Source organism: Molossus molossus, unplaced genomic scaffold (assembly GCF_014108415.1).
Source record: "Molossus molossus isolate mMolMol1 unplaced genomic scaffold, mMolMol1.p scaffold_m16_p_12, whole genome shotgun sequence".
In the NCBI taxonomy this organism is placed as follows: Eukaryota; Metazoa; Chordata; class Mammalia; order Chiroptera; family Molossidae; genus Molossus; species Molossus molossus.
The window spans coordinates 95,273,228-95,297,219 of NW_023425347.1; the positions used below are offsets into that span (position 1 = coordinate 95,273,228).

The following is a 23,992-nucleotide window of genomic DNA, read 5'->3' on the forward strand; positions in this document are numbered from 1 at the left end:
AGAATACATTTGTGTCGTTGTAAGCAAGGTCCTGGCCCAGGAGAGACAAGCTGGAACCTACTGGCGTGTACTTACTCATTTGCTCTATCCCACAGTAACACAATGACTCCGGAATTATCACATCAAGGGCACTGTCCGCAAATCTACCAGATGACCGCGGGGATTGCGTCCTGTCCTCCTGTTGCTCTAGACCGAAGGAGAGCATCTCGTTTCCTGTCCCGGTGTGACTGGAACAGGGGTCCCTCCACTGGGCTCACACCTTCCTGCCTTTCCACCCCGAGTGTAAGAGCTATCCCCGAGGGGTGCAAAGAGAGCGTGACCACGGGATTGAGGATTTTTGCCTCTCTGAGAGGTGAGCAGTGGTAACTCAGGGTAGCTTCAATTTGCATTTTCAGTAACTCTCTTAAAAAAAAATTTTTTTTTTTTTATTTCAGAGAGAGAGAGGGAGAGAGAGATAGAAACATTGATGAGAGAGAACATCGATTGGCTGCCTCCTGCATGCCCCCCACTGGGGATGGGGCCCACAACCTGGGCATGTGCCCTGACTGGGAATCGAACCGGCAACCTCTTGGTGCATGCATGGGTCGATGCTCAACCACTGAGCCACACCAGCTGTGCCCACTTTCGGCCCTGTGGGACTACGGCTCTGGCCCTGCAGCCGAGTGCAGGCCTCACCCTGAGGTGGTAAGCCGGGCATCCCCACTGGGTGCAGGGGGTATATGGCCTCCTGGTGCCCACCCACCCTGCCGTGAGCAAGCAGTGCTCAGGGGGCTCTGGCACCCGGGGTGGGGAAGGTGCCCTTCGCCCCTGGAGAAACCTCAGGAGCATGCCCTCTCGTCTCTAGAGTACCAAGGCTCCCTGCTGCCTGCAACAGGCCGCAGCAACGCTCTGGCTTTCTGCTGTGATGGTCAGGGACGGGCTGCCCGGCTCCTGCCTCGGGGCCCGGCGCTCCCCCACAGCGCTCCGCGCAGGAGGCAGGGTGCCTACGAGGGCTGGCATCACTAACTGGGATGTCTTTGTCCAGAGTCAGCACCTGCATGACCCACGCCAGGCTGTTGGGACATAGGAAGATGTCTTTAGAAATGCAGGTGGTGGTCCCGGCTGGTTTGGATCAGTGGTTAGAGCGTTGGCCCGTGGACCAGAGAGTCGCGGGTTCGATTCCGGTCAAGGGCATGTGCCTCAGTTGTGGTTTGGTCCCGGGCCCTAGTCAGGGTTATGCGGGAGGCAACCCATTGATGGGTCGGTCCTCTCTCACATTGATGTTTTTTCTTGCTGTCTTCCTCCCACTCTGAAAACAAATGGAAAAATATCCTCGGGTGAGGATTTAAAAAAAAAAGGAAATTCAGATAGTGGAGATCCAGCATTTTGCCTCCAGCCCTCCCTGCCATTTCGCGGTCACCGGCTCCTGGCTGGCCCCCGTGCCCTTATCCCTTCAAGGTCTCGGAACTGTATCGGGTCTGAGCGGGGATGAGAGGGGAGCCCCTGTCCCATCCCTCCCAGCCCAACAGCTGCCTTTCAGGTGTCAGCAGACTGGTGTCTGGTCTCTAGGGCGGGACGGTTAGGAGTGCAGGACCCGAAGCCAGACGGGCTGGAGCGTAGACCTCTACCACCAACCGGCTACGTGCAACTGCAAGGTCCTTCCACCCGAGCCCCCGTTAATGCCCTTGTCAAGTTGGGGTGATAACAGGACCCCCATCACAGGCTGGCTGTGAGGATCAATGGGATCCTATATGCAGGTGTATAATAAATGGTCACTCCTGCCAGGGGACAGCGCCATTCTAGCCCTCGGCTGGCTGACCAGGACAGCCAGGCCTTCTGACAGATGCGCCACAGCCCACTTTTCCAACGGAGCAAGTTGCCCTGGACGGAACACCATACCCGGGCGTGGCTGGGTCTCCCGGCTGAGCAGACTTCAGGCAGCTCGGTACACAGGCTCAGCCACGCCCTTCCCATCCTACAATTCCTAAGACAAAGACGAGAGGATGACTGCCCCTTAGGCCAATCACAACCAGCCAAGGCGACCATGACTCACACCCAGGGCTCAGGGGCAGTGGGGGCAGGGGTCACGAGTGGGGGCTGAACGCCCTGGCGTGGGCACCTGGCACAGGGCTGCAGCCCCCAGACACGCCAAGGCAACAGGTGGCCCCAGTCATCGGGCTCAGGGTCAGCAGGACGGTGTTCGAGGTGAGGAGCGCCTTCCCTTCCTCTGTGCTCATGCCTTTTTCTAATCTGCACACGTTCCCTAGAGGCTAGTGGGAGTCCATTAACGCCTAAAAATATGCACTGATAACGCACAGAACCTGATTGGACGCTATTTTTCTGAGCTGAGATCTTTTATGTGCAGAAATGCTCTACTGAGTCAAGATTCCACTTAAAAAATCAGAAATCTGTTTTAGAAACAGGGACAGTGAAAAGTGAGGAACCCCAGTGAGCATTCGGGGTTGGGAGTGAGGACATGGCTAGGCCTCAGCTCCGAGCTCAGCTGGGGCAGTCACCCCTCCCCACTGTGCCCCGCCCCCAGCAGGTCTCCCCGGCATCTCCCACTGTCCTGCAGGGGAGCGGGGAGGTTTTAGCCTCTGAAGCTATGCTCCTAGGAGTCCAGCCAGAAAACGGCCCTGTTTCGGCAGGCCTGGCCTGCACCCCCAGGCCCTCTCCCCTGGGTGCCACCGGGGCCAGGCCAGCCCATTTTATCCCTAAAGGAATGGGGTCTCCCCACCTGTGCAGCCACCTGAACCACGGGGGAAAGAAGGGTGCACCTTCCTTCTCGTCCCGACTCCACCACCTGGTTCGCACCTGGGCAGGCCCGGATTCTTCAAACGAGCCCGGCACGGAGCGCGACGCCACCCACAGGTCACATAACCAGAGAAGCCGGGCTGAGGGACGCCGTCCAAGCATGGGGCCCTCCGGAATCTGGGACAGACAGTGGGCACGTACAGGTGGGGTGTGGGCCCTGCCTCTTCACCCATTTCCTGAGCACCTACTGGGTGCCAGCCCTGTGGCTCATCTCTGCTCGGTCCCTATTCCCAGTCATGCTTACCCCTTAGCAGCAGGGATGGGACAATCGGAGACACCGACAATACAAGTCAGACTTGACCTCTAAGCGCCCCCAGCCTTAAAATGCTGAGCCAACAGCCACCTCCCCGAGGAAGTGACAATCCCCAAGTCTCCTGTCGCTTTCCGTCCCATGCCTTCACCTCAGGGCCACGTTTTGAGCATCTTGCCATGTGTGGTGCGCCCAGTGCCAAACCCTGGGTGAGGAGAGAAGGCTGACGCCGGGAAGGCCAGCGTGTGTCTAGCTGCATCCAGCGGGGCCTGTCTCAGGGCAGCTGAGACGCAAACCTGACGTTCCTGGGGCCTGGCAGTGACGCTGACCGGTCCTGGATTCTTGCCGAAGACTCTTCCCTTGGGCACCATGCTCTATAGGCAAGGCCCGAGCCAGAACAATTCTTAGATGGTCACGGTCCAGAGCTTGTGGGTGAGCAAACTCTACGGAATGGAGGGGCTACACAGGTCAGTGGGCTGGGGCCCTGGGGTGGAGGTTCAGAGGTTTCTCTCCGGCCGGGGTGAGTGTGGCGGGCCCCGCAGCAGGCAGAGGCCCGCTGCTAGGACTTGGTGACAGCACCAACTCTGTCGTCAGGGGACAGAGCCAGGCTGCAGTCTCTCTCAGTGGCTGGGTTGTCTCCTCACCTGGCAACCCAAGCAGGCTGCTCATGGGACATTAAAAGGGACTTGTAAGGACACTCAGCCCGAGCCTGGTATTTTCCAGATGAGGCCTGCAGACGTTGGGGACGACGCTGATGGAGAGCCCAGGATGCCTGACCGCCCGCTGTGTGCGCCCCACTGCCTCTGACTCACAGGCCCCGCCTGTCCCCGAGATCCACATCACAAATGATTCATCACTGGAAAAATGGGAGCCCTTAAACAAACAGCCAGGGGGCTGGCTAATCACACAGGTCCCAGAGCCTGCACACCTTCCTCGGTTCAAATTCCACCCGCCAGCAGGTCACCTCTCTGTCCCTCAATCTTCTCATCTGAAAAATGGGCAGGATTATGAGATAATTTGCGGGATTTATAGCCAACCATTCCTGGCTCATAAAAAGTCATTAAATACATATACATTACATTAACTATATATACATTAAATATAAATATTAATTTAAAAATATGCCCGGCCGGTGTGGCTCAGTGGTTGAGTGTTGACCCAGGCACCAAGAGGTCACCGGTTCAATGCCTGGTCAGGGCACATGCCCAGGTTGCAGGCCTGATGCCCAGTGGGGGGCATGCAGGAGTTGGCCAATCCATGTTCTCTCTCATTGAAGTTTCTCTCTCTCTCCCTTCCTCTCTCTCTAAAAATAAAGAAAAAAAGGATTTTTAAAAAATATATTATGGAGCTGTTGGTTTCGCGCTGCGACCTTTGCCCTGCCATGGAACCTGGCCCTGAGCTGAATTGGAACACTCCTTTTCAAAGTGGTCTGAGTTTTAAGCTCAGTGCCGAAACCTGCCTCTCTTCTTCCTTTTGGGCCCTGCGTCCGGCTCCGGCACGAGCTCGTCCAGCTCGCCTGGCGGCTGGCAGCGCCTGTGTCGGCCCCTGGCCAGTCGGTGCGGTCGGAGCTATTTGCAGAGCTGGGCTGGAAGCCCAGGCCACAGCATCTGCAGCGTCAGAACTCGCTGGTCTCGCCGTTCCTGGAATGCGAGCCCAGGAGCTCTGGGTGCTGGGGTGCCCGCAGCACAGGGCTCTGCCCAGACTCTGCCCACACGGGTCTCCTCGTGGGCCACATGCAGGCAAGAAGGCAAAGTGATATGGCCTGTGGGGTCCTCAAGTGTTCCCCACTCCAAAACGCCCCATCCCCAAGATTCCTCATCCACTCGCCCTCCTTTAAAAACAGCTTTACTGACAATAAAGGACATACAATAAACAGGACTTATTTAACATTTACCACCTGGTACCGTCTGACATATGTACACACTTGTAAAACCATCGCCTCCCCTTTGTAAGCCAGGCTCCTGCCCATCCCTCTCCCCCCACCTCCTGGCAACCACTGATCTTTCGGACCCTACAGGAGAGTTTTCATTCTCTAGAATCTCACGTAAATGGAACCATACGGGATCTACTTTTTCTTTCTGGACTGTTGCTCAGCATAATTATTCTGAGACCCACCCCGAGGCACGCATCAATAGTTCGCTGCCGTGTTGCGGAGTAGGATCCCACTGAAGGATGTAGGGTTTGTTCATCCATTCATCTGCTGAGGGACTTTGGGCTGCTTCCGGTTTGGGGCTGTTACAGCTAAAGCTACTCTGACCATTTGTGCACAGGTGTATTCCTTCATGAGTGAATACCCAGGAGAGCGATGCTGGGTCCTATGTCATCCCATTGTAGAGTTCTGTGTGCCCACGGGCTCCCTGTCTTCTAACACACACGAGTTCGTGTGTTCACTGTGTAGGTTGGCCTTCTCCCTTTCCTGTGTGGCAGATGGTATTTTCGCAAAGAGGAACACAATAATATCTCCCGTACCACATGTTTTGTATAGGATGGAGTCTGGCTGGCCTTGTGGCTGGCTTGTCACCAACTGAATGTGGCAGGAGTGACATCTGAGACCAAGAAGCCTTGCAGCTTGCACTCTGGTTTGTTGGAACCCTCTCTGTGGGAGCCCTGAGCTCCTAGTGGGAGATCTGTACCACAGCAGAGGCCGGCTGAAGAGGAGCCCTCCCTGGTTCGCACCCGGACAGGGGCTCGTGTGGCTGTTTCCTGACTCGGGTTCAGGGCCACACCCTGACCCCATCACGGCGAGCTGGGCATGAGAACCTGCACAGTGACAGAGGCCGCAGCTCCAAGGCTCACAGGGGCTCGGGCCATGTCGGCAAAGGCAGTTTGGGAGCCTGGGTTTCCTTGCACGGAGTTCCGTTCTCTGTTCAGCCGGATCAGTCTCTGATCCCTTCTGGGAGAGGAGTGCGGACAATGAAAGCAGAGGCAGTGTGTGTGTGTGCGCGCGCGTGTGCGCGTGTGCGTGTCCGTGTGCGTATGGGTGGGTGGGTGGTGAGGAGCTCCTGACTCATGTGACCAAGACCAGCCTTGAAGCCTTTATTCCCTGGGACAACTTCCAAAGCCAAGACTGGGACGGAACCCACAAATCCTGGGGCCTCAGGGGCCGCTAAGTGACATCCAAGAACCCTGTGTTTTCAAATCCAGACATGCTCCTCCTCCTCCCTTTCCCATTTCACTCCCTTCTTCTCTAAAGCGACGACTACCCCCGAGACCCCCAAATACTCGGCTAGTTATTTGCCAAGAACAGAGGTTTAGAAACCAGACTCACTGCGGATCAAGTGTTGGCTTCAAAACCTCCTGGCCAGGAGACCTTAGAAAAATCCTAACCTCTCTCATGCCCATTTTGCAGATGGGGAAACTGAGGTTAATAAACACTAGCCATCTAACAAGGGTCATCGGGCGGGTCAATGAGCAGGCCAGGCAGTGAGTGTCCAGCTCGGTCCACATGCTAAGTGTCAGCTGAGAGGTGTATTGATCAAAACTGACTCACTGTGTTCACACCTCAGTCATCCCAACCACAGAACGGGTGTATAAGGTTCTTTGGATAGTGAAGAGAGGTTGGGCTCTGGTACATACTTCCAAAACAAGTATCAGATATGTGTGGGGTCAGTCCTGGTGGGTGTCTGTGCATTTTAACTTTTTCTTTATTGATTTGAGAGAGAGGAGGGAGAGGGAGAGAGAGATGGAAACATCAATTGGCTGCTTCCTGTACGCCCCCTCCCCCTGGGATTTGGCCCACAACCTGGGCATGTGCCCTGACTGGGAGTCAAACTGGTGACCTCTTGGTGCATAGGTCAACGCTCAACCAGTGAGCTACACCGGCTGGGCGTATCTGTGTATTTTGAAACAAATCAGTCTTTCTATTTTTCTCAGGATAAATGGAAGATTTCTGTAATTAAAACATTAATGCATAGTGGAATTTACTGGGAATTCCCCAAAGTATTGAAGGAAATACGGCAGGACACCTGTTTGGGGGCCAGGGAGGGGATTCTGGTCCTGGGCAGGCAGGAAGAGTGACAAAGGGGGAAGGGGGGTGTGGGGGAGGGGACTGGACCAGCTGCCTTCCATGTCATCGAGACAAGGACTGAGAGTTAAAATCCCCATAAGAGGTATAAAACCTACAAAAAGCAAAGGATTCCAAAGGGAAGAAGGCCCAGACTCTAGGGCAGGTTTGGGTGATTCTATTTAAAACGCTCTTCGTGGTGGGTGGGTATTAACTGCCTCTTAGAAACCTCCGCCACCTCCCTTATCCACAGCCTTGTGGGGCCCCGCCCACAAGCCGCTGGGCTTGGTCACGTGACTTGTCCTGGCCAATGAAACGTCAGCAGAGGATGCAGGGGATGGCTGGAAAGGCCCTTATGCAACACACCGCGCGGTAACCTAAGATGTTGACAACGGGGGAAACTGGATATACAAGATTTTGCAACTTTTCTGTAAAACTGAAACTACTCCAAAGGAAAACATGCATTATTTAAAACGAAAAAAAAGTGCACGTGCACTAGATCCCTTTTTGGGATCCAACGGCCACAGGGAGCAGCTCACCTGCTGGAGACACCTGGCCCGGCTGTGGCTGCAGCAGAACAGCCCAGACACTGGACACGCCCTCCGCCTGACTATCAATCCTTTGGAACTGGATCAAATTCACAGTTTAGAAGGCTTTCAAGGGGGGATCCGTTAACCATTAAAAGCTGCCACTAGTAAATTAGGGAGACGTTCTGTCTAAAGTTAAAACTCTGAAATTCTAAGATTTACCCGCTAAAACTCTTCCACATGCCAGCGGTGGGTCAGAGGGGCAGGCTCTGGGTGGGCCCCCCAGCAGCCCCCGGGGCAGCGGCCAGATCTGGGGGCCTCAGGTAGCTGAACGTGTATGACTTCCTGGAGAAGAGCACAGATGTTCAATCCCCGGGGAAGGAGTCAGACCAAGAACAGACTGAGAACGTGGGAAGGGACGCAGGAAACATTAAGTTGCTTTTCAAACCCACGCGGCGCTGTGGAGACAGGACGTGTGTGCGAGACAGCAGGTAGGCAGGGCCGCCCCGCACCGATGACACATCATTCCGTCCCACAGCCACCTGGGCCACTGTCTGCAGGCCTGGTTACATTCGTGAAGGCAGCCAGGCCACGGCCACACCTGCAGGGAACACACAGGACACGGGTGTCCCCTCCTGCCCAGAGCCTGACTCTCTGCACCCTCGAACTCTTTGAAGCAGGAATATCGGTGGCAGAGTCCCATCCCCAGGCCTGGCTGGCCATCAGAAAACACTCTTCAGCAATTTATATAAAATGTGTTGTAGGTTCCAGGCGTGTCACTGGGTTCCGGGCAGGGCCTGGGTCCGATTCACCTCTGAATGATCTGAGCCACGGGCATGGTTTCCAGCGTGGGTGTTTTCAGGGAACATTTGTTGAATGAGCAAATTAAATAATAAGGCTCAGCTCCTACCCGAGCTCGGTCTGGGCAGGTGACTCATTCCGAGGCAGGGAAAAGGCTCCCACGGGCCTTATTCCTTCTGCTAAAGAGAAAACTTGGGCATCGTCTCCTGTCTCCCACACGAAAGGATCATCGCTTTGTTCAGATAACAAGGCCTGCTCTGTGATGGTGGCTGTGCCCTGCAGGAGTCTGGCAAGTGACAAGCCTGACAGGAAACAGATGTCCCTCACTGAGTGCTAAGTTCCGAGGGAGGCCAGCAGCCAGGGCTGGGAGGTCCAGGGAAGAGGGGCCCTTATTAGTCTCCTCCTGCTGTTAACGATGACCACAGATTTATTATCTTATAGTTCTGGGGGTCAGGGTCCGAAGTGGGTCTCACTGGGCTAAGATCATGGTGTGGGCAGAGGTACGTTCCTTCTGGAGGCTCTGGGGGAGAATCTGTCCTCCTGCCCTTTCCAGCTTCGAGAGGTGCCCACATGCCTTGGCTCGTGGCCCCTTCCTTCATCTTCAAAGCCAGCGATGGCAGGTGGAGTCCTCACATTGAATCTCTGACCTCTGCTCTGTGGTCGCATCGCCTGCTCTGACTCCAACTCTTCTGGCTCCTCTAAGGACCCTTGGGATTACACGGGGCCCACCGGACAGTCGCCACCTCTCAAGGACACCTGATTAACAGCCCTGATTCCCTTTGCCACGTCATCTAACATATTCACAGGTCCTAGGACGACCGATATAGACAGCTTGGGGTGAAAGGGTCTGATTCTGCCAGCCTCAGGCCCTGAACTATCAGGCAGACAAGGTCCAGGAAGGTCCTGGAAGAAGAAGAACCTGAACCAAGACTCGGAGGATCAGTGACCATCAGGAGGTGGGGGAGAAGGAAGAGCCGGTGCAAAGACCCTGAGGGGAGAGAAGGGGGTGATCCATAGGCACACCCGAGAACCATGTGTACATAACCACATGTACGTCTATGTACTAGAAGGAGAGAAAAGAGGCTGCAAAGGCAAGGAGTGGGAAACGGGGGCAACCTAAACACCCCACTTCTCACAGTCTCCTCCTGCTCAAAACCTCCGTGGCCCCTGGACTTCTGAGTGTGGCCCTTGAGAGTCACCATGATCATCTCCCACCATCCCCCCACTGCCCATACACAGGCTGATCTCGCCTTTGCTCCAGCAGTTTCCCTACAGTAATGCCCTCTCTGTCCCTGCACCCGAGGACCCGAGTCTCCTGCTGAAGTCCATCACCCGAGAGCTCCAGAGACCCTTGCTGAGGTCTGACCCTGGCCCTAGCCAGGTACTGCTGGGTAATCCTGGCACATTCACAGCCTACTGCATAAGCTTGTTGTGAGGACTGAAGGAGCTACCCTGTAAAATGCGCTAAAAAAAAAAAAAAAAAGCTAGCTGCCACCACTATCATCACCACCACCACCATTTCAGGGGTCCAAGAGGAAAATTATGTTCGTAATAACACTCTGATGTATTCGCCTTTTTCACTGTGTTGGTATTTGAATTGTTGGTGCAAAGGTAAGGCTGGGTAAAATGCTGACACCTTAGTGGAAACCACGGCAGTGGCCCCGAACAGGATTAGCGGTCGTTAAGTTCGTTACCTTATGCACTCGTAGTAGGAGAGAAAAGGGTGCAGTTTTACCTACATATTGATCAAGCACTACAATGATTAATTCTATTAACACTTGGTCCCCAAGTACATGTCTTTTAACCAAGTGGGAAAGACACTTAAATCTCTTTTGCCACAGAGCAAAGAACAGTGGTTTTCTTGAGGAAAAACATGTGTGGGACTGAGTTGCTAGCTCAACTAGCCTCTTTTTCAAAGAGCGCCATTTGTACTTGACATAACGACTAACATGCAAACTTTGGTGTCTGGCAAACTACTGAACTAAGTTAACAAATGAAGCAAGTGAGCCTGTTACTTCTAGGAAAACAACTGACAGTATTTGTTGCCAATAATGAAACTTAAGCTTTTGAGCAAAAATTAGAATTCTGGCAAACACGACCTGCTACCACGACTTTAACAGCTTCTCAAGGCTTAAAGACTTTTTCTTAATGCATAATGAAATACGTCACCATTTGGAAGATCTGCTTCCTTCAGTGAACTAATATTTTCCAAGTGATCCATGTAAGATGTTAAAAAATCATATGTGGGTGTAAAATCCATTCCAAGTACAAATTAGACCAATGGCTTTGACCACTATAATGTATTACAAAAATAAGGCTTCAGACCTCTAAGAAACTACCATTTGGTGCGCTTTAGCGTGGCATTAAAGAAGTATCCACAATTACCAAATGAGGCAATTAATAAACGCCTCCCTTTTCTGATTGTGGATGTGTGTTGTCAGATTTTCAAGCAAAGCAACAAATCACAGTCGCCCGACTGAAGGAGCAGACAGGAGAAGTCAGCAGCAGTCTCTTATGAAGTCGAACATTAAAAAGATTTCGTAAAATTATAAAACAATGCTGCCCTTCACACTTAAATCTATTTGTTGGGGGGAAATGTACTTATTTTTCATTAGAAACAACTTTATTTATGTTAACATGTGATGGGCTTATTGTTATTTTAAAATAAATTATTGAAGGTTTAGAGATGTTTTCATTTTTTTTTCTACACTGAATTTATTGGAGTAACATTGGTTAATAAAACCATATAGGTTTCAGGCATACAATTCTACAATACATCATCTGTATATTGTATTGTGGGTTTACCACACCAAGTCAAGTCTCCTCCCATCACCATGTACCCCCTTCTCCCCCCTCCCCGCTCCCCTCTGGCAGTCACCATTACTGTTGTCTGAGTAGTCACGTTTTCAGTTTTAGTTTCCAAATAACGACAGATCTAAACCATAGAAACAAAAGCTCTTTGGGGTCCTCCACTTTGTCAGAGCATACCACGGTCCAGCGACCAGAAACTCTGAGAAATACTGTCCTAAGAAAACGGACAGACTGACAAACACCGATCGTTAGGGTAGTGCTCTACAAACAGAAACACGTGGGAACCACTTCAACATCCGACATCGGGGAAGCGGCGAAGTAAGTGCTGGTGCCTCCCTCTGGCCGAACGTTCTGTCGTCACTAAAACTTACGTTTTCTGAGAGTCATTATTGTTGTGGGGATGCTCAGCACCCTCGACACGCCATTAAGTGATTAAAAAAAGGGAAGAAGCAAATTTTCACGATCGTCATTTCTACAGAGCCTTGATCCTCAGAGAAATCCATGCAATTGAGAGGGGCCTGGGGAAATCAACAGATGCCCTAAAGGGGTCTCAGGAGCCACAGGCTCATCACATGTGTGGGGCTGGGGTCACACAGGGACTCAGGGATGCACGCACGCGCAGACCCACCACCCACCATTCTTTCCTAAACAATTACTCTGACTCTGCTTCTGCCTGTAACTTCACAGGGAGACCAAGATCCTAAACCAAACATTCCCGGATACATCCCCACAGAAACAAATGAACCTTCTAACCCCATTCTCCCCAAACCAGATTCTTCCTGTGGCTTTGATGTTGGAGACATGGGCTGACATTTCGGGTGTTTGTTTGAGCTCCTAGCCCTTATGTGCTGGAAAACGGGTCTCGTCGAACTCCAAACCGAAGACTGGGGGCGGTGGGCGGAGACCCGCCAGGAGTCTCCGCGGGCTCTGCGTGTTCCCACCGCAGGGACCCCGGTGGTTAACAAGTGTCGCCCAACATCTGCCGCTGACTTGGCTGGTGCGTTTATTCTCGTTCTCCTCATTACGGGCATATAAATCCCTTTTCATGCCCCATCCTCCTTCTGCCCACATCTGCCTGCAATTTCCTCCCCGCGTGCTGTGGCTGGGAGGAAGCATCCTATTAAGACTGTGCAGAACGGCAGGCAGGATGTTCCAGTGGCCGAAGGTGCCCACTCCTCTGCTTTTCAGGAACACGGATTACCTTGAGCTTGGGTGGGCTCAAGGGCCCTGAGGTCTGGGCCACCCCAAATGGGAATCAGGAGACCAAAACTCCAAGCAGGTCCAAGGAGGTCTGCTAAGCCCCCTCTTAGGTGATAATCGCTATGTATTTGCACTAATGGTTCTAGGCACTGGGCCAAGCACTTTCTATCTCATTTAATCCTCACAACAACCCTCTGGAGTAGCTGCTATGACTGGCCCCAATGATAAGAAAAACAGGTATTGTTACTGTTACCCTTAGTGAGAGAGCTGTGGTTCAGAGGGATTCAGGGACTTGCCCAAGGTCACACAGCTAGTAAGTGGTAGAGCTGGGGTCCAAGTCTAGATCTGATTCCAGAGTCTACTGTCCTATTACTGAGCCACAACAGTGTCCCATCTCTCTTGTCCAGGCTGACTTCATCCCCAGAAGACACGCTGTGTAGTGTTGGGGAAAAAGCTCTGTAAACTTGGCCGAGTTACTTAGCTTCCCCAAATCTCAGTCAGGTGTCTCCATCTGTAAAACGGGGTGCCAAGCTCCCAGCAGGATTGGAGTGAATGGCCGATCAAGTGCTCAGAACAGAGCACACAGTAGGTGCTCAATAAAGCTTTCCTTTAAGGAACCCTGACAAGCCCTCCACACAGGCCGATCTCTGGGTCCTTGGGAAGACCTCTGGTGACATAAGAAATCTCCCGGCCCAGCCAGGAAGCAATGCCCGCGGCTCTGTGCTCTGCCGGCCCGCATGGCACACGAACAGCCAGCTCTCACGTACGGGCAGGCGCGGCGCCGGCACCTTCACAGACATTATGTCATTTAATTCGCCGTGGCTGGCCCAGGTTTGGAGAGGGCAGGCTGTCTGTCCGGGGAGCTGGGGAGTGGAGTGCATGAACCTCTGCTCACTCCCTCTGTTCCTCTGGGGCGGAACAGCTGAGAGGTTTTCTCCTCCCCACATGTCCAGAGGGCAAAAAGAGAATTCTTTCCCTGGCCAGGGACGGGGAAGGCAGGTTTTCCCATCGTCCCTGCAGCAAATATTGGCAAAAGTGGCCGAGACAGTCCCGACTCTACAGGTTCACCACGCTGAGCCCAGAGGGAGTCAGTCTGCACCACCTGGGCCCCGCGGCACCTCTTCAGGGGCATTCCTGAGACGGGGTCCCCTCCCGGGAAGGGAAGGGATGTTCTGAGGCTCCTGGGCAGCCGAGGGGGCGGGGGGCTCACACAGATCCACCCGACGCCTGGACGGCTGCCTACAGAAAGCATGTGTGCTTGGCCCCAGGACTCCCCCACCATGCAGGGCCAAGGGGACCGTAACACAGACCACCTGCCCGCCACGGCCTGAAGAGACCACCCAGAACGCTGTCTCAGTGACCCCACGGGCCAAAGCCCCAGCGGGAAAGGATCTGCCTTTCAGAGCACTGTGTTGCCGGAAGCACCGTGTACACGGAGTGCTGACCATCTGCGTGGGGAGCCGGCCTCAAAGACGGTCTCCCGGCTCCCGGGGCGCTGTCAGTGTGCTGCGTGGACAGCCGCTCAGCCTGCGTGCGGGTGTTCACTGCTCCCCACGCCCGCCCCCTGGCAGGGAACCTGCAAAGGCAGAGCTGACTAACTGCCCAGCAAAATCCACCCGCCCCGCCCTGCCCAGGTAGGCATGCGGCCGGGACAGGGATGCACTGCTAGAAATGACCCTGACCAGCACGCCCTGCAGCCTGGCACGGCCTCGAGACCACGCTGCTGCCCGAGGGCACCTCTGACCCCCAGTCTGGGCTCTTTTCCTGGGTCTCTCACAGGCTAGGGTACAGAGACACCCACCGCTCCACACTGCTCCTCAGGGTTAGAGACAGACTCATTAAGCCCCCCTGTTTCGGCGATTCTGCTACAACAGCCTGAAATCAATCTAAGTAATTAACCTGCTTTGGCTTCAAAAGTGAAGTCCTCAGAGAGTATTTATCGTTCTAGCAAATGTGAGCGGAGAGCAGGCTGCCGAGTTTTATTGCCTTGTTTTTCCCCAGGAGAAGCAAAGACGGGGGGCGGGGGGGGGGCGCATCAAGGCCGAGCTCCCAGGCTGCTCTCCCGCCGGTGTCTCGGGCTGGAGCTCTGAGCACTGTCAGGGGAGGGCTGCCCACCTTCCTCAAAGGGCCTTTCGAGACCCCTCCACCGCAGAGCTGCCGCTGGCTCCTCGAGACGGTGTGCAGGTGGAGGGGTCGCGGGCCAGCCCTACAGAGAGCAGCTGGGCCCAGGGGCTTATTTCCCACAGCAGTTCTGGCTGAGGGTCTGTGGTCCATCTCGGCAAGAGACCACCTGGCTACCTACACCACATTCTCTCCCAACTCCTCCACCTTCCCAGGGCCGGAGGCTCCCCCTCTTCGAGGGGACCTCAAGCCCCCTGGGAGAGCCCACTGCGTGAGCCTGTGCCGTGCAGGGGACCGGCGCACCCTCTTGCAGAGAACCCAGCACGCATGCCCTATCCAGTGAGGGGAGGTGAGGAAGGCCCCAAGGGTGCTGGGAAAGGGGACACCCAGCGGCTGGGTGGGCACCCTGGTTCAGCAAAGATGCCCACCCACCTGCCTTACACGCCTTGGGGGAAGCTGCCCCCTGACTGGCCAGGAAGGAGAACAGTGTGGGTCACACGGGAGGATAGGATGACATAGGTGCCCACATGGCAAGAGTAGCTTTCCACCCCGAAAAGGACAGGGCAGCCTCGGCTGGGGGTCTGGGTGCTGGGACACCCCCGTGCCCACGTCGGTCCCCGGCAGAGGCTGCACCGTGGTTCCCCCGAGCCCCAGGCAGGGGAAGGAGACCAGGCCAGCTTGTCACTCACCCTGAAGGGCTTCTTTGGCTCTGGCTAGCTCCTGCTCCTTCTGCGCCAGCTGGACCCTGAGCTCGGTGGCCGAGAGGACCTCGGAGGACTTGCCGCCCTGTGACTCCTCCAGGTCCTTCGCCAGCATCTCCTTCATCTGCCGGAGAAGGTGGACTTCCTCCTGGAGCCGGGACACTTCTTCCCGCAGGAGCACTAGGGGAGAAGGCACACGGTTAGAGGCAGGGGACGCTGGCTCGTGCTCGCTCGCTCTCTCCGGGGACAGCTTTCCTCGGCGCTTTGGTTGTTCCCGAATGCTCTGCCCTCAGGGCCCGTCCTACATGTGTGCAAAGAAACCCCCAAAGCCACCACCTATTCCAAAGAGCCCCGGATCCAGTCCTGGGCGCACTTCAGCCTGCAGAGTGCTCCTGGGGGGACCCCCCCGCCCCGTCTGCTCTCTAGGGCTGCTGTCACTGCCAGGAGCGTCCCGCAACGGCCGAGGCCCTCGCCCCCTAAGGGAGGAGCAAGAGCGGACTGAAGAGCCGGCGGGAGTCGGATCGCCTCCCCGAGCCAGCGGCGTGCCCAGGTAAGCTGAACACGCGTGCTCTCCTTCAATCCTACCCAACCCTCCGGAGGCAGGTCCTGCCCCAACCCCCACTTCACTGATTCTGACGCCGAGGCTAGGAGAGAGTAAGCAGCTCCACACGGTCACAGTTTAGGTAGCAGAGCGGGGATTGGAACTCAGACCCGGCCGACTCCGGAGCCCGAGCCCCCAGTCTGACATCTGGGAAACGCCGCTGGAAAGGCACACCCAGCGTGGCTCACGAAACACGCAGAAGTCCGCAGCCCTGAAGAGACAGGCTGTCGGCATTCACACGAGTGTGCAGGAAATGGGGCTCTGGTGAGCGGGACCGACGGCGACACCACGTGCAGAGGTTTCTAAGGCACTTAAACCCAACCCCACCTGCGTGCGCGCCCGGAATGAGACCAGGGAGAGCACAGCACCCCTCGGGCCTGGGAGCCTTGGGAAGGTGCCCAGAGGTGCGCCTTGGTCCCGCAGGCCACACGCAGGTCCGGTCCCGAGCAACCAGATACCAAGGGGCACAGCTCCCCCAGAGCGGGCCTTCACCAAGGGGTGTGTGACCACATGTGGCCGGAGAGTGACGCCCTCCACCCATCCACACACCCAACAAGAGTTTATCGAACCTGCCGCCTGCCAGATGCTTCCGTAGGTTCTGGGGAGTCCCGGGTGCATGTCACAGACAGGGCCCGCCCTCAGGTTAGCACCCCTAGACCCCACTGCGAACATGGCTCTGAACCCACATCCCCAGGAGGCAGGCTGTCTGCAAGGGAGTGTCTGGCTGCTTTGCCATCGACCCGCATGGAGGCTGGGAACTGTCCAAGTCTCTGGGCAAAACTGCAAAGTAGGAGGTTTGCTTTTGGGGCCCCTCCCCTGCCCTCATTCCAGCAAACATCTGTGGGCCACCTACCCGGCAGGCCCGGCACAGGGTGTCTAAAAGGACCCAGGAGCACCCTGGGCCTCAGGGAGCCTCTGGTGAGTGAAAGGAAAACACACAAATACATATAAAAAGCAGTGGCTGTACCTGCTTAGGGCACAAGGACGTTTGAGAGGGGACGTGGAAGAGGGGTTGGGAAGGGTGGTGAGCAGAGGGAGCAGCAGAGGTCAAGGCAAAGAGGCTGGAGAGCCAGAGGTCCCTGGGTGACCAACAAATGGGTACAAGGTGGGAAAGAACAAGAGGAAGCCTGGAAAAGCATATTGGGGTCAGATTATAAAAGGTCTTAACCCTTGCCACCCCTCTGTACCCAGCCCTGGCTCACCATCTCCAGCAGTATCTAAGACTTTGGGGTTTTCATTACTGTTCCCTGCCATGGCCTGGAAATGTGTATGTTGAAAGCTGTTCCCTAATGTATATTTGGAGGTGGGGCCTCTGGGAGGTTGAGGTTGGAGCCCTCAGAAATAGAATGAGTGCCTGTCTAAGAGACTTCAGAGAGCTCCCTGGCCCCTTTACCATGCGAGGACACAGCAAAAAGACAGCTGCCTATGTGCCAGGGGGAGGGCCCCTGCCAGAGCCTTGAACTTGGACCTCCAGCCCCCAGAACTTGAAGCAACACACTTTTGTTGTTTGTAAGCATCCAGCCTGCGGCGTTTTATTTATAACAGCCTGAATGGATCAAGACACTCTCTCCTTCACCATTTCTCTCCGGTCGCCCATCCTGCCAGGGTCTGTTCCCACGCAACTGTCACCCAAAGCCTAGTTCACAGTGAGGTGTGACTGCTAACATATCCGGGCAGGTGGAGGACAGATTTGTTTTGACGTTTTTATTTTTTATTTATTTATTTATTTATTTTTATCCTCACCTGAGGACATTTTTCCATTTTTTGTTCAGATAGAGTGGGAGGGAGAGAGAGGGGAAGAGAGAGAGAGAGAGAGAGAGAGAGAGAGAGAGAGAGAGAGAATTCGACGTGAAAGGGACACATCGAGTGGCTGCCACCCGCACAACCCAACCAGGGCCGGGGACAAACCGCAATTGAGGTACGTGCCCTTAGCAGGAACCGAACCCGGGTCTCTCTGGACCACAGGCTGATGCTCTAACCGCTGAGCCAAACTGGCCAGGGCTATTTTTAAATTTTTTTTTGGTACGTGCCCCTAGTGGGAACCAAACCCGGGACTCTCTGGTCTGCAGGCTGATGCTCCAACCACTAAGCCAAACAGGGCTGTTTTGACGTTTTTAAAGAGTATGACTCCTAGCCTTCCCCAAACTGCCCCGAGGAAGCCAGAAATGTGTTTAACTGTGTCTACGCAGAGATCAGAGGATTCCGAGAGACCAGGAGCCCAATCCAGTCCCGGCCAGGGCCTTATCTTGACCTTGTTCATCCCCCAGCCCGTCACTTCTCCGAATCTCAGTTGTCCGTACACTGCCTGGGGACAACGCCACCCACTCAGGCTGCCTGATCGAGCAAACAAAACAAAGCAAACCCCAGGAGCACCATTAAAGCTGAACTTCAGCGGCTTCACAAGTAATTTTTAGTGTAAGTATTTCCTCAACATCACATGGACACAGTCACACGGATGATTTGTTTGTTGTTCATCTGAAATCTGAGTGCTGTTTCATCCAGTAACCCTACCCCCCCCCCCATTCCGGCACCTGGAATAGGGCGATCCCAGGAAGGGCGTGGCTGGAGCCCCCAGGGGTCGGAGGTGGAGGCGCAGGCTGCTCTGGGTCCCTGCACTTAGGACAAAGCAGAGAGCAGGATGGGCCCAGGTGCCCTTCTCCTGTGCTCAGCTTTCTAACAGGTGTACCTGCCACTGAGACCCGCCCCTCAGGTCGGGCCCTGGATAGGCAGGAGGGCGGGACACCAGGTGTGGTGCCCGCAGGATCCAAGTCCTAGGAGACAGGCTGGAAAAACAACGCGGAGAGAGGGGTTTGCGCAAGCGCCTGCCCCGGCCGGGTGTGGGAGCCCGGATGGCACACACCCGGGACCTTCAGGGGCAGATTCGTGACAGCTCCGGGACTGCAATCACAGAGCCTCGAACACCCCCAGCCCGTGGTTTATGGGCTCCGGGGCAGGAGACAGGCCCTTCCTCTCCTGGGCCTCGGCTGCCTCACCTGGAAAAGGGGGGTGATGGGAATACACGAGACACACGTGTGTAATACACTGAAACGTGTTCAGCCCAGTGAGCACTGTCGGTGCCCCAAACCCACGACTCATCATCCCCACAAGCCCCTCCCCCCTCACGGAGGGGAGCAATGGCATTCCTCAGAAACAGTGGGGGAGCTGGAGTTGGAAGAGGCGGCTCCTGCCACTCGCTGTGTGACCAAAGCAGGTCACTGTCCCTCTCTGGACCTGGTATTATCGGTGCCCGTAGAGGGACCCACTCTACGAATCTAGGTGAATGTATGGAGGGTGCATTTCCGCCCTGGCAGGAACAGGGTCCTTGCTCTGCTCTATGAGACAGGGAGACAGTTGCTGGTCACACATGGCTATTGATGTGCAAATTAATGACGAGGAACTTGCCACATTTCAAGAGCACAGAGACTGCCGCCATCGCCGCACGGGGCTCTCCTGGCCAGTGCTGTCCAGGGGCCGAGGTGCAGAAGAGGGGGAGCTCGGGAAGCAGCTGGTGCAGCCAGGCCGACACCCAGGCGGGGAGAAGCCCGTAGCCCACGGCATCAGCTGCTGAGGAAGGGCCATCTCTCTGGCCCTTGCCCAAGAACAGAAGGAGGAAAGATCAACTGTGTACCTTTCTGGGCAACCACTGTGTCCTCACACCTAGGGCAGGGGGCATGGTGAGTGGTGAAAAGGGTGGGGTGTCATCAAAGAAGCCAGCAACTCAGCAAAACTCCCAAGGCCACGGAAGCTGGAGGTACATGTCGCCCGGCAGACAGCAGCTCCCCTGCCCCAGGAGAAGCTGCCAGTTGCCAGTGGTTAAGCCCTGGGGGTGGCCTCATGTTCAGGCAGGCCATGCAGTGGAAGCCACCAGGGGCCTGTTCCCTAGGGCAAGGGGGGGACATACCTCCTCAGAGGTGGCAAAGTGAGCTGGGGCAGACCCTTCCCTTGTCTAGCACATCTCTTCGTTTGCGAGAGCAATGAGTACCTAGTACTTACAAATGCCATTTATCAGCCTCCCTTGCAATTAGCATTGTCTATGTGACCCAGTTCTGACCAGTGAGGTATAAAACCAAGTCCCCAAGGAGGACTACCCTTGAAGAAAAAAGGAAAAAAAAAGAAGAAGACAAAGAAGAAAAAAGGGTTTTCTTTGCCCCTTCTCTGCCTTCTTGCCTGGAAAGTGGACTTGGGCTGGAGCTGCAGCAGCCACTTTGCAACAAGGAGGCAACATGCACAGGGCAGAAAACACACCTAGGAGGGCGAACAGAACCCCGGGGCCTGGAGAGCATGACTCAGCCTTGTGCCTGCATCAAGACCTGGGCAGGGCTGCCGGGCACAGAAGAGCCTTTGATTTCCCTGCTGATTCCGAGTCTGAGGTCAGCCGGCTGCCTCTGCGGCTCTGTCCTGTGACCAGCTCAGCCTTGGAATCTAAGGAGTGGGAGGAGGAGGAAGTGGGGACGGCAGAGGAATCAACACAGCCTTCAAGAAAGGTGACTGCTCCTGGTCCTGGGGAAGAGCCCCGGGTTTGTGACAAGCCTTTTCCAGACTGAATTTTTTTTTTTTTTTAATCCTCACCCGAGGACATTTTTTTTGTTCAGATAGAGTGGGAGGGAGAGAGAGGAAGAGAGAGAGAGAAACATCGATGCGAAGGGACACATCGAGTGGCTGCCACCCGCACGACCAACCAGGGCCGGGGACAAACTGCAACCGAGGTACGTGCCCTTAGCGGGAACCGAACCTGGGTCTCTCTGTACCGCAGGCCGACGCTCCAACCGCTGAGCCAAACCGGCCAGGGCCAGGCTGAATTTTTGTCAGCAGGCAGGGGCAGGAGGAGAAAAGGAAAAACAGTTGCTTTTTGTGACTGTAGGGCACCCCCAAGAATGGCCCGAACCAGGCAATCAGGAACCAAGAGGCTCCTAAGGTGTCCTGGAGAGTTGTAGGTGTGTAAACCTAGCCTTCCCAGCCCAGGTCTTTAATAATCTAATAATGACTAGGTGTCCCAATAACAACGGCCCTTTTGCTAAGGTTCCTTGAGCACACACTATGTGCGCCAGGCTCTGCTGCAAATATTTTACATGCCTCAACTAGTTTAATCCTCACAACAACCCCATGAAGTAGGCCCCAGTAGCGTCACCCCATTTTATAGGCAGGGAAGTTGAGGCACGGGAGTTAGGTGACTCGACCGAGGTCACACAGAGTGAAGAGCAGAGCCCGGGTCTGAACTGGCCCGTCTTGCTCCAGCACCCACAGTCTTACCTCCTACACTGTATCACCTGGGGGGTGGGGCGGGGGGGGATGACATGGAGGGAACCCAGGGCCTCAGCGGGCAGGCATGCGGGCGGCCGGGCAGGAGCTTGCGCCTGTTTCCGAGGTGGCGCTGGGTCACAGTGAGCCAGCCCCCTGCGGCTCCAGCGGTGGCCCGGAGCCGCCCTCCTGTTCCGCACAGGCAGGGGCTCTGTCCGCTCACACTGGACACCCAGAGCGCAGCCCAGGGCCGGGCTCCTGGCAGACATGCCACAATGATGCCTAGCACGGTGCCAAGGCGGAGGGGGACAGGCAGGCCTGGGGTCAACCTCCTGGACTCGCTCCTGGCTCCCCATCCCAACTGTCTGACCTTTAGACAAGTGACTCCTGAGTTTATCTGAAAACGGAGCCGAGACCAGTCTCCAAGGCCTGGAGTAAACATTAAACACAGCGATCATCGAAGTGGAAACACGGCGGAAGGTTCTAGATGGGGGTCAATGCAGCTTGTCAGGATCGTCATTCTAGAAAAGGGCACATGACCCCGATGTTCCGAAGGGAGACGCGGCCTCGGTAACCGCAGAGCCGGACCTGGGGCCTCTCGACCCCGGAGCAGAGCGCGGATGAAATGGCAGAGCAGGCCGAGCCACCGCCTCAGGTCAAGCACAGGAGGAGGGCCGCGGGGACCAGGGCAGGCCACGCCGCGTGAGGTCCAGGCTGGGAGCGACTGTCCCTGGCCACCTGGCACGTGTGGACACCCTGATGAACAGCCAGGTACACATCTGTCAAAACTCACGGAACTCAGACTGTACACCCCAGACCTGTGCGGGTAAATTACACCGCAAGAAAAACGTCTACATCCAGGGGTAACATCACAGATTTCCCATTAAAAAGCCATTCTGACGGCCCTTCCTCCCAAGTCCAGGTACAGAGCCCACTGGTCCCAGGCCCTCCAGAGGCCCCCGCAGAAGGGGAGCCTGGGTCCAACCCCTGCCAGTCTGGAAGGCTCTGGGGGTGGCCTGCACTCCCTACACGGGGCCGGTGAGCCCCAGAAACACCAGGGCACTCACTGGGGCTGCACACACCCTGTGAGGCAGACATGCCCTACCAGGAGAAGGGTCCCACGCTGGCCCAGGCCTCACGCCCGATGACACGACACTCCCTTAATCCTCACGAGGGTTCCCCACAGTCCAAACACCTCACGGCGACAACAGCTGAGGGTACTGCCATCCCGAGCAGCGACCGCACTGGGGGCCGCACGCTGGCTTCACCTCAGTGGGTCCCCACAGCACCCGTGCAGGGCTGGGGTGAGCCTGCCTGAGGCTCGGCGACATCGGGGACGTGGACTCAAGCCCAGGCTTGTGGGGTTCCGAAGCCACCCCGCCACGAACCGGTCTATCGGCGCCTGGAAGGTTGTGAACATCTGGAAGTCACCGCCGCTTCCAGGACCGCTGTTCTGATCGTTACTGGGTTTGGGCCAAATCCGGTTTGGGGGGTGTGTCGCAGTCCACTGGGATGACAATTGTTCTAAAAATTAAGAACGCGATTGCCCTTGGAGGGTTAAAACGTTAAGACTGATGTACAGGCATTCTTATGGGCAAACACGTGAGACGGGGTCCCCGACCCCCAAGCTGAGCAGCAACAGGATGGGATGTATGAGCACCTCCAGAGGAGCTGGTACCCATGAAGGGGAACCCTCAAAAGACAGCATCAGAGAAGGGTTGCTGGCGAGCCCACCACCCAGGGCAGGGTGGGTGCAGTCTCCACCAGTGGTGTAAGGGCACCTCCTCTGCCCCCTGCATTTCTGTGGGGGTAGCACACGGCGAGAAAGAGGAGGGTCTTGGCTGCATTCCTGAATTCCCTGTTGACTTCGTTCCTCCCGGGCATCACGGTGATCACGGGAGCGCTCGGGAACCGCTCATGCAGGTCAGGATTCTAAGTCCTCACGGGCGCTACGTCTCAATCCTCGCAATGCCCATGGGGGAGCACCCCCTTTACAGAAGAAACTGAGGCACAGAGAGAACATGTGGCGGAACCCAGGTGAGCTGGTCGCAGGGACTTTGCCTGTCCGCCTCCTGTGGGGACAGCTGCCAGGCGGCAGGCTGGCCCCCAAGGCAGGCAAGGCCTCCTGCCCCCTCTCGGGGAGCCCTCAGACCCTCCTGGACGGTTCCCACCTCTGGCATCCTTTCCCGGCCTCCCGGCTAAGCTGGGAAGGGCCGAGGGCGCTCGGATGGGAAGCAGCAATGTGGCCCTTGGTTACAGCCCAGGCCCCGGCCCTGAGGGTCCTCAAAGCTCTGTAAGTGACCGGAGCCTCACGGGGAAATTCAGGTTGGTCTTGAGTGGAATGGTTCGCTGTGCAGAGAGAAATCTGGGGGCCTTAGCCTGGGAAGAGCGGCCTCGGGGGCAGGCCTCTGTTGGCCACCCCAGGACGGCATCACTTCCTTCTGCTCACTCACCCGCTCAGGGCCAGCCCAGGTGGCCCCTCCTGCCAGGACCCTGTGCGAGGAGCTGAAAGCAGACCCCCTGGACCACCTCTGTCCCCATTGCCCAGCCCCCACTCCGAGTGGAGACAGCCCCACCGAGCCCAGCAGCAGACAGGTAAGAGCTGGGACTATGGAGATTTCGTGGTCTCTGGCCCTTTGTCCCTTGACCCTGATACTTAAAGCCTTGGGGGTGATGGCACCCACCAAAGACAGGAGCGTCTCAAATACCGCCCTGGTGATCCTCACTACAGGTGGGGTGGGGGGTGGGCATCGCAGGTACCAGGTGATGCAGCCTTTGTCTTTTCCTCATATTTCACCATAATCGGTTTTTCCTTGGGGCGCTGTCTAATCCGTCTTTCCTGCAGAGGCTGTTCCGGAGCAGCTGCGGGCCTGTAAACACACCTTCACCCAGCGCGCCGTGGGCCCGACTGCCGAACTGATCCCTTTCCATGAGCTCGGCGGTGCA

The 23,992-nt window shown here is 56.0% G+C and overlaps 1 protein-coding gene across 2 annotated transcripts in view; it reads right to left on the bottom strand.

Moving 5' to 3' along the window:
• Nucleotides 1–23,992, bottom strand: part of KAZN (kazrin, periplakin interacting protein) — a 398,743-nt gene that overhangs the window by 92,404 nt on the left and 282,347 nt on the right. For both annotated transcript variants that reach the window (XM_036256063.1, XM_036256064.1), the window contains one exon: nt 15,196–15,387. In XM_036256063.1, coding sequence (XP_036111956.1) covers nt 15,196–15,387 — 192 coding nt within the window. The remainder of the gene's footprint in view (nt 1–15,195; nt 15,388–23,992) is intronic.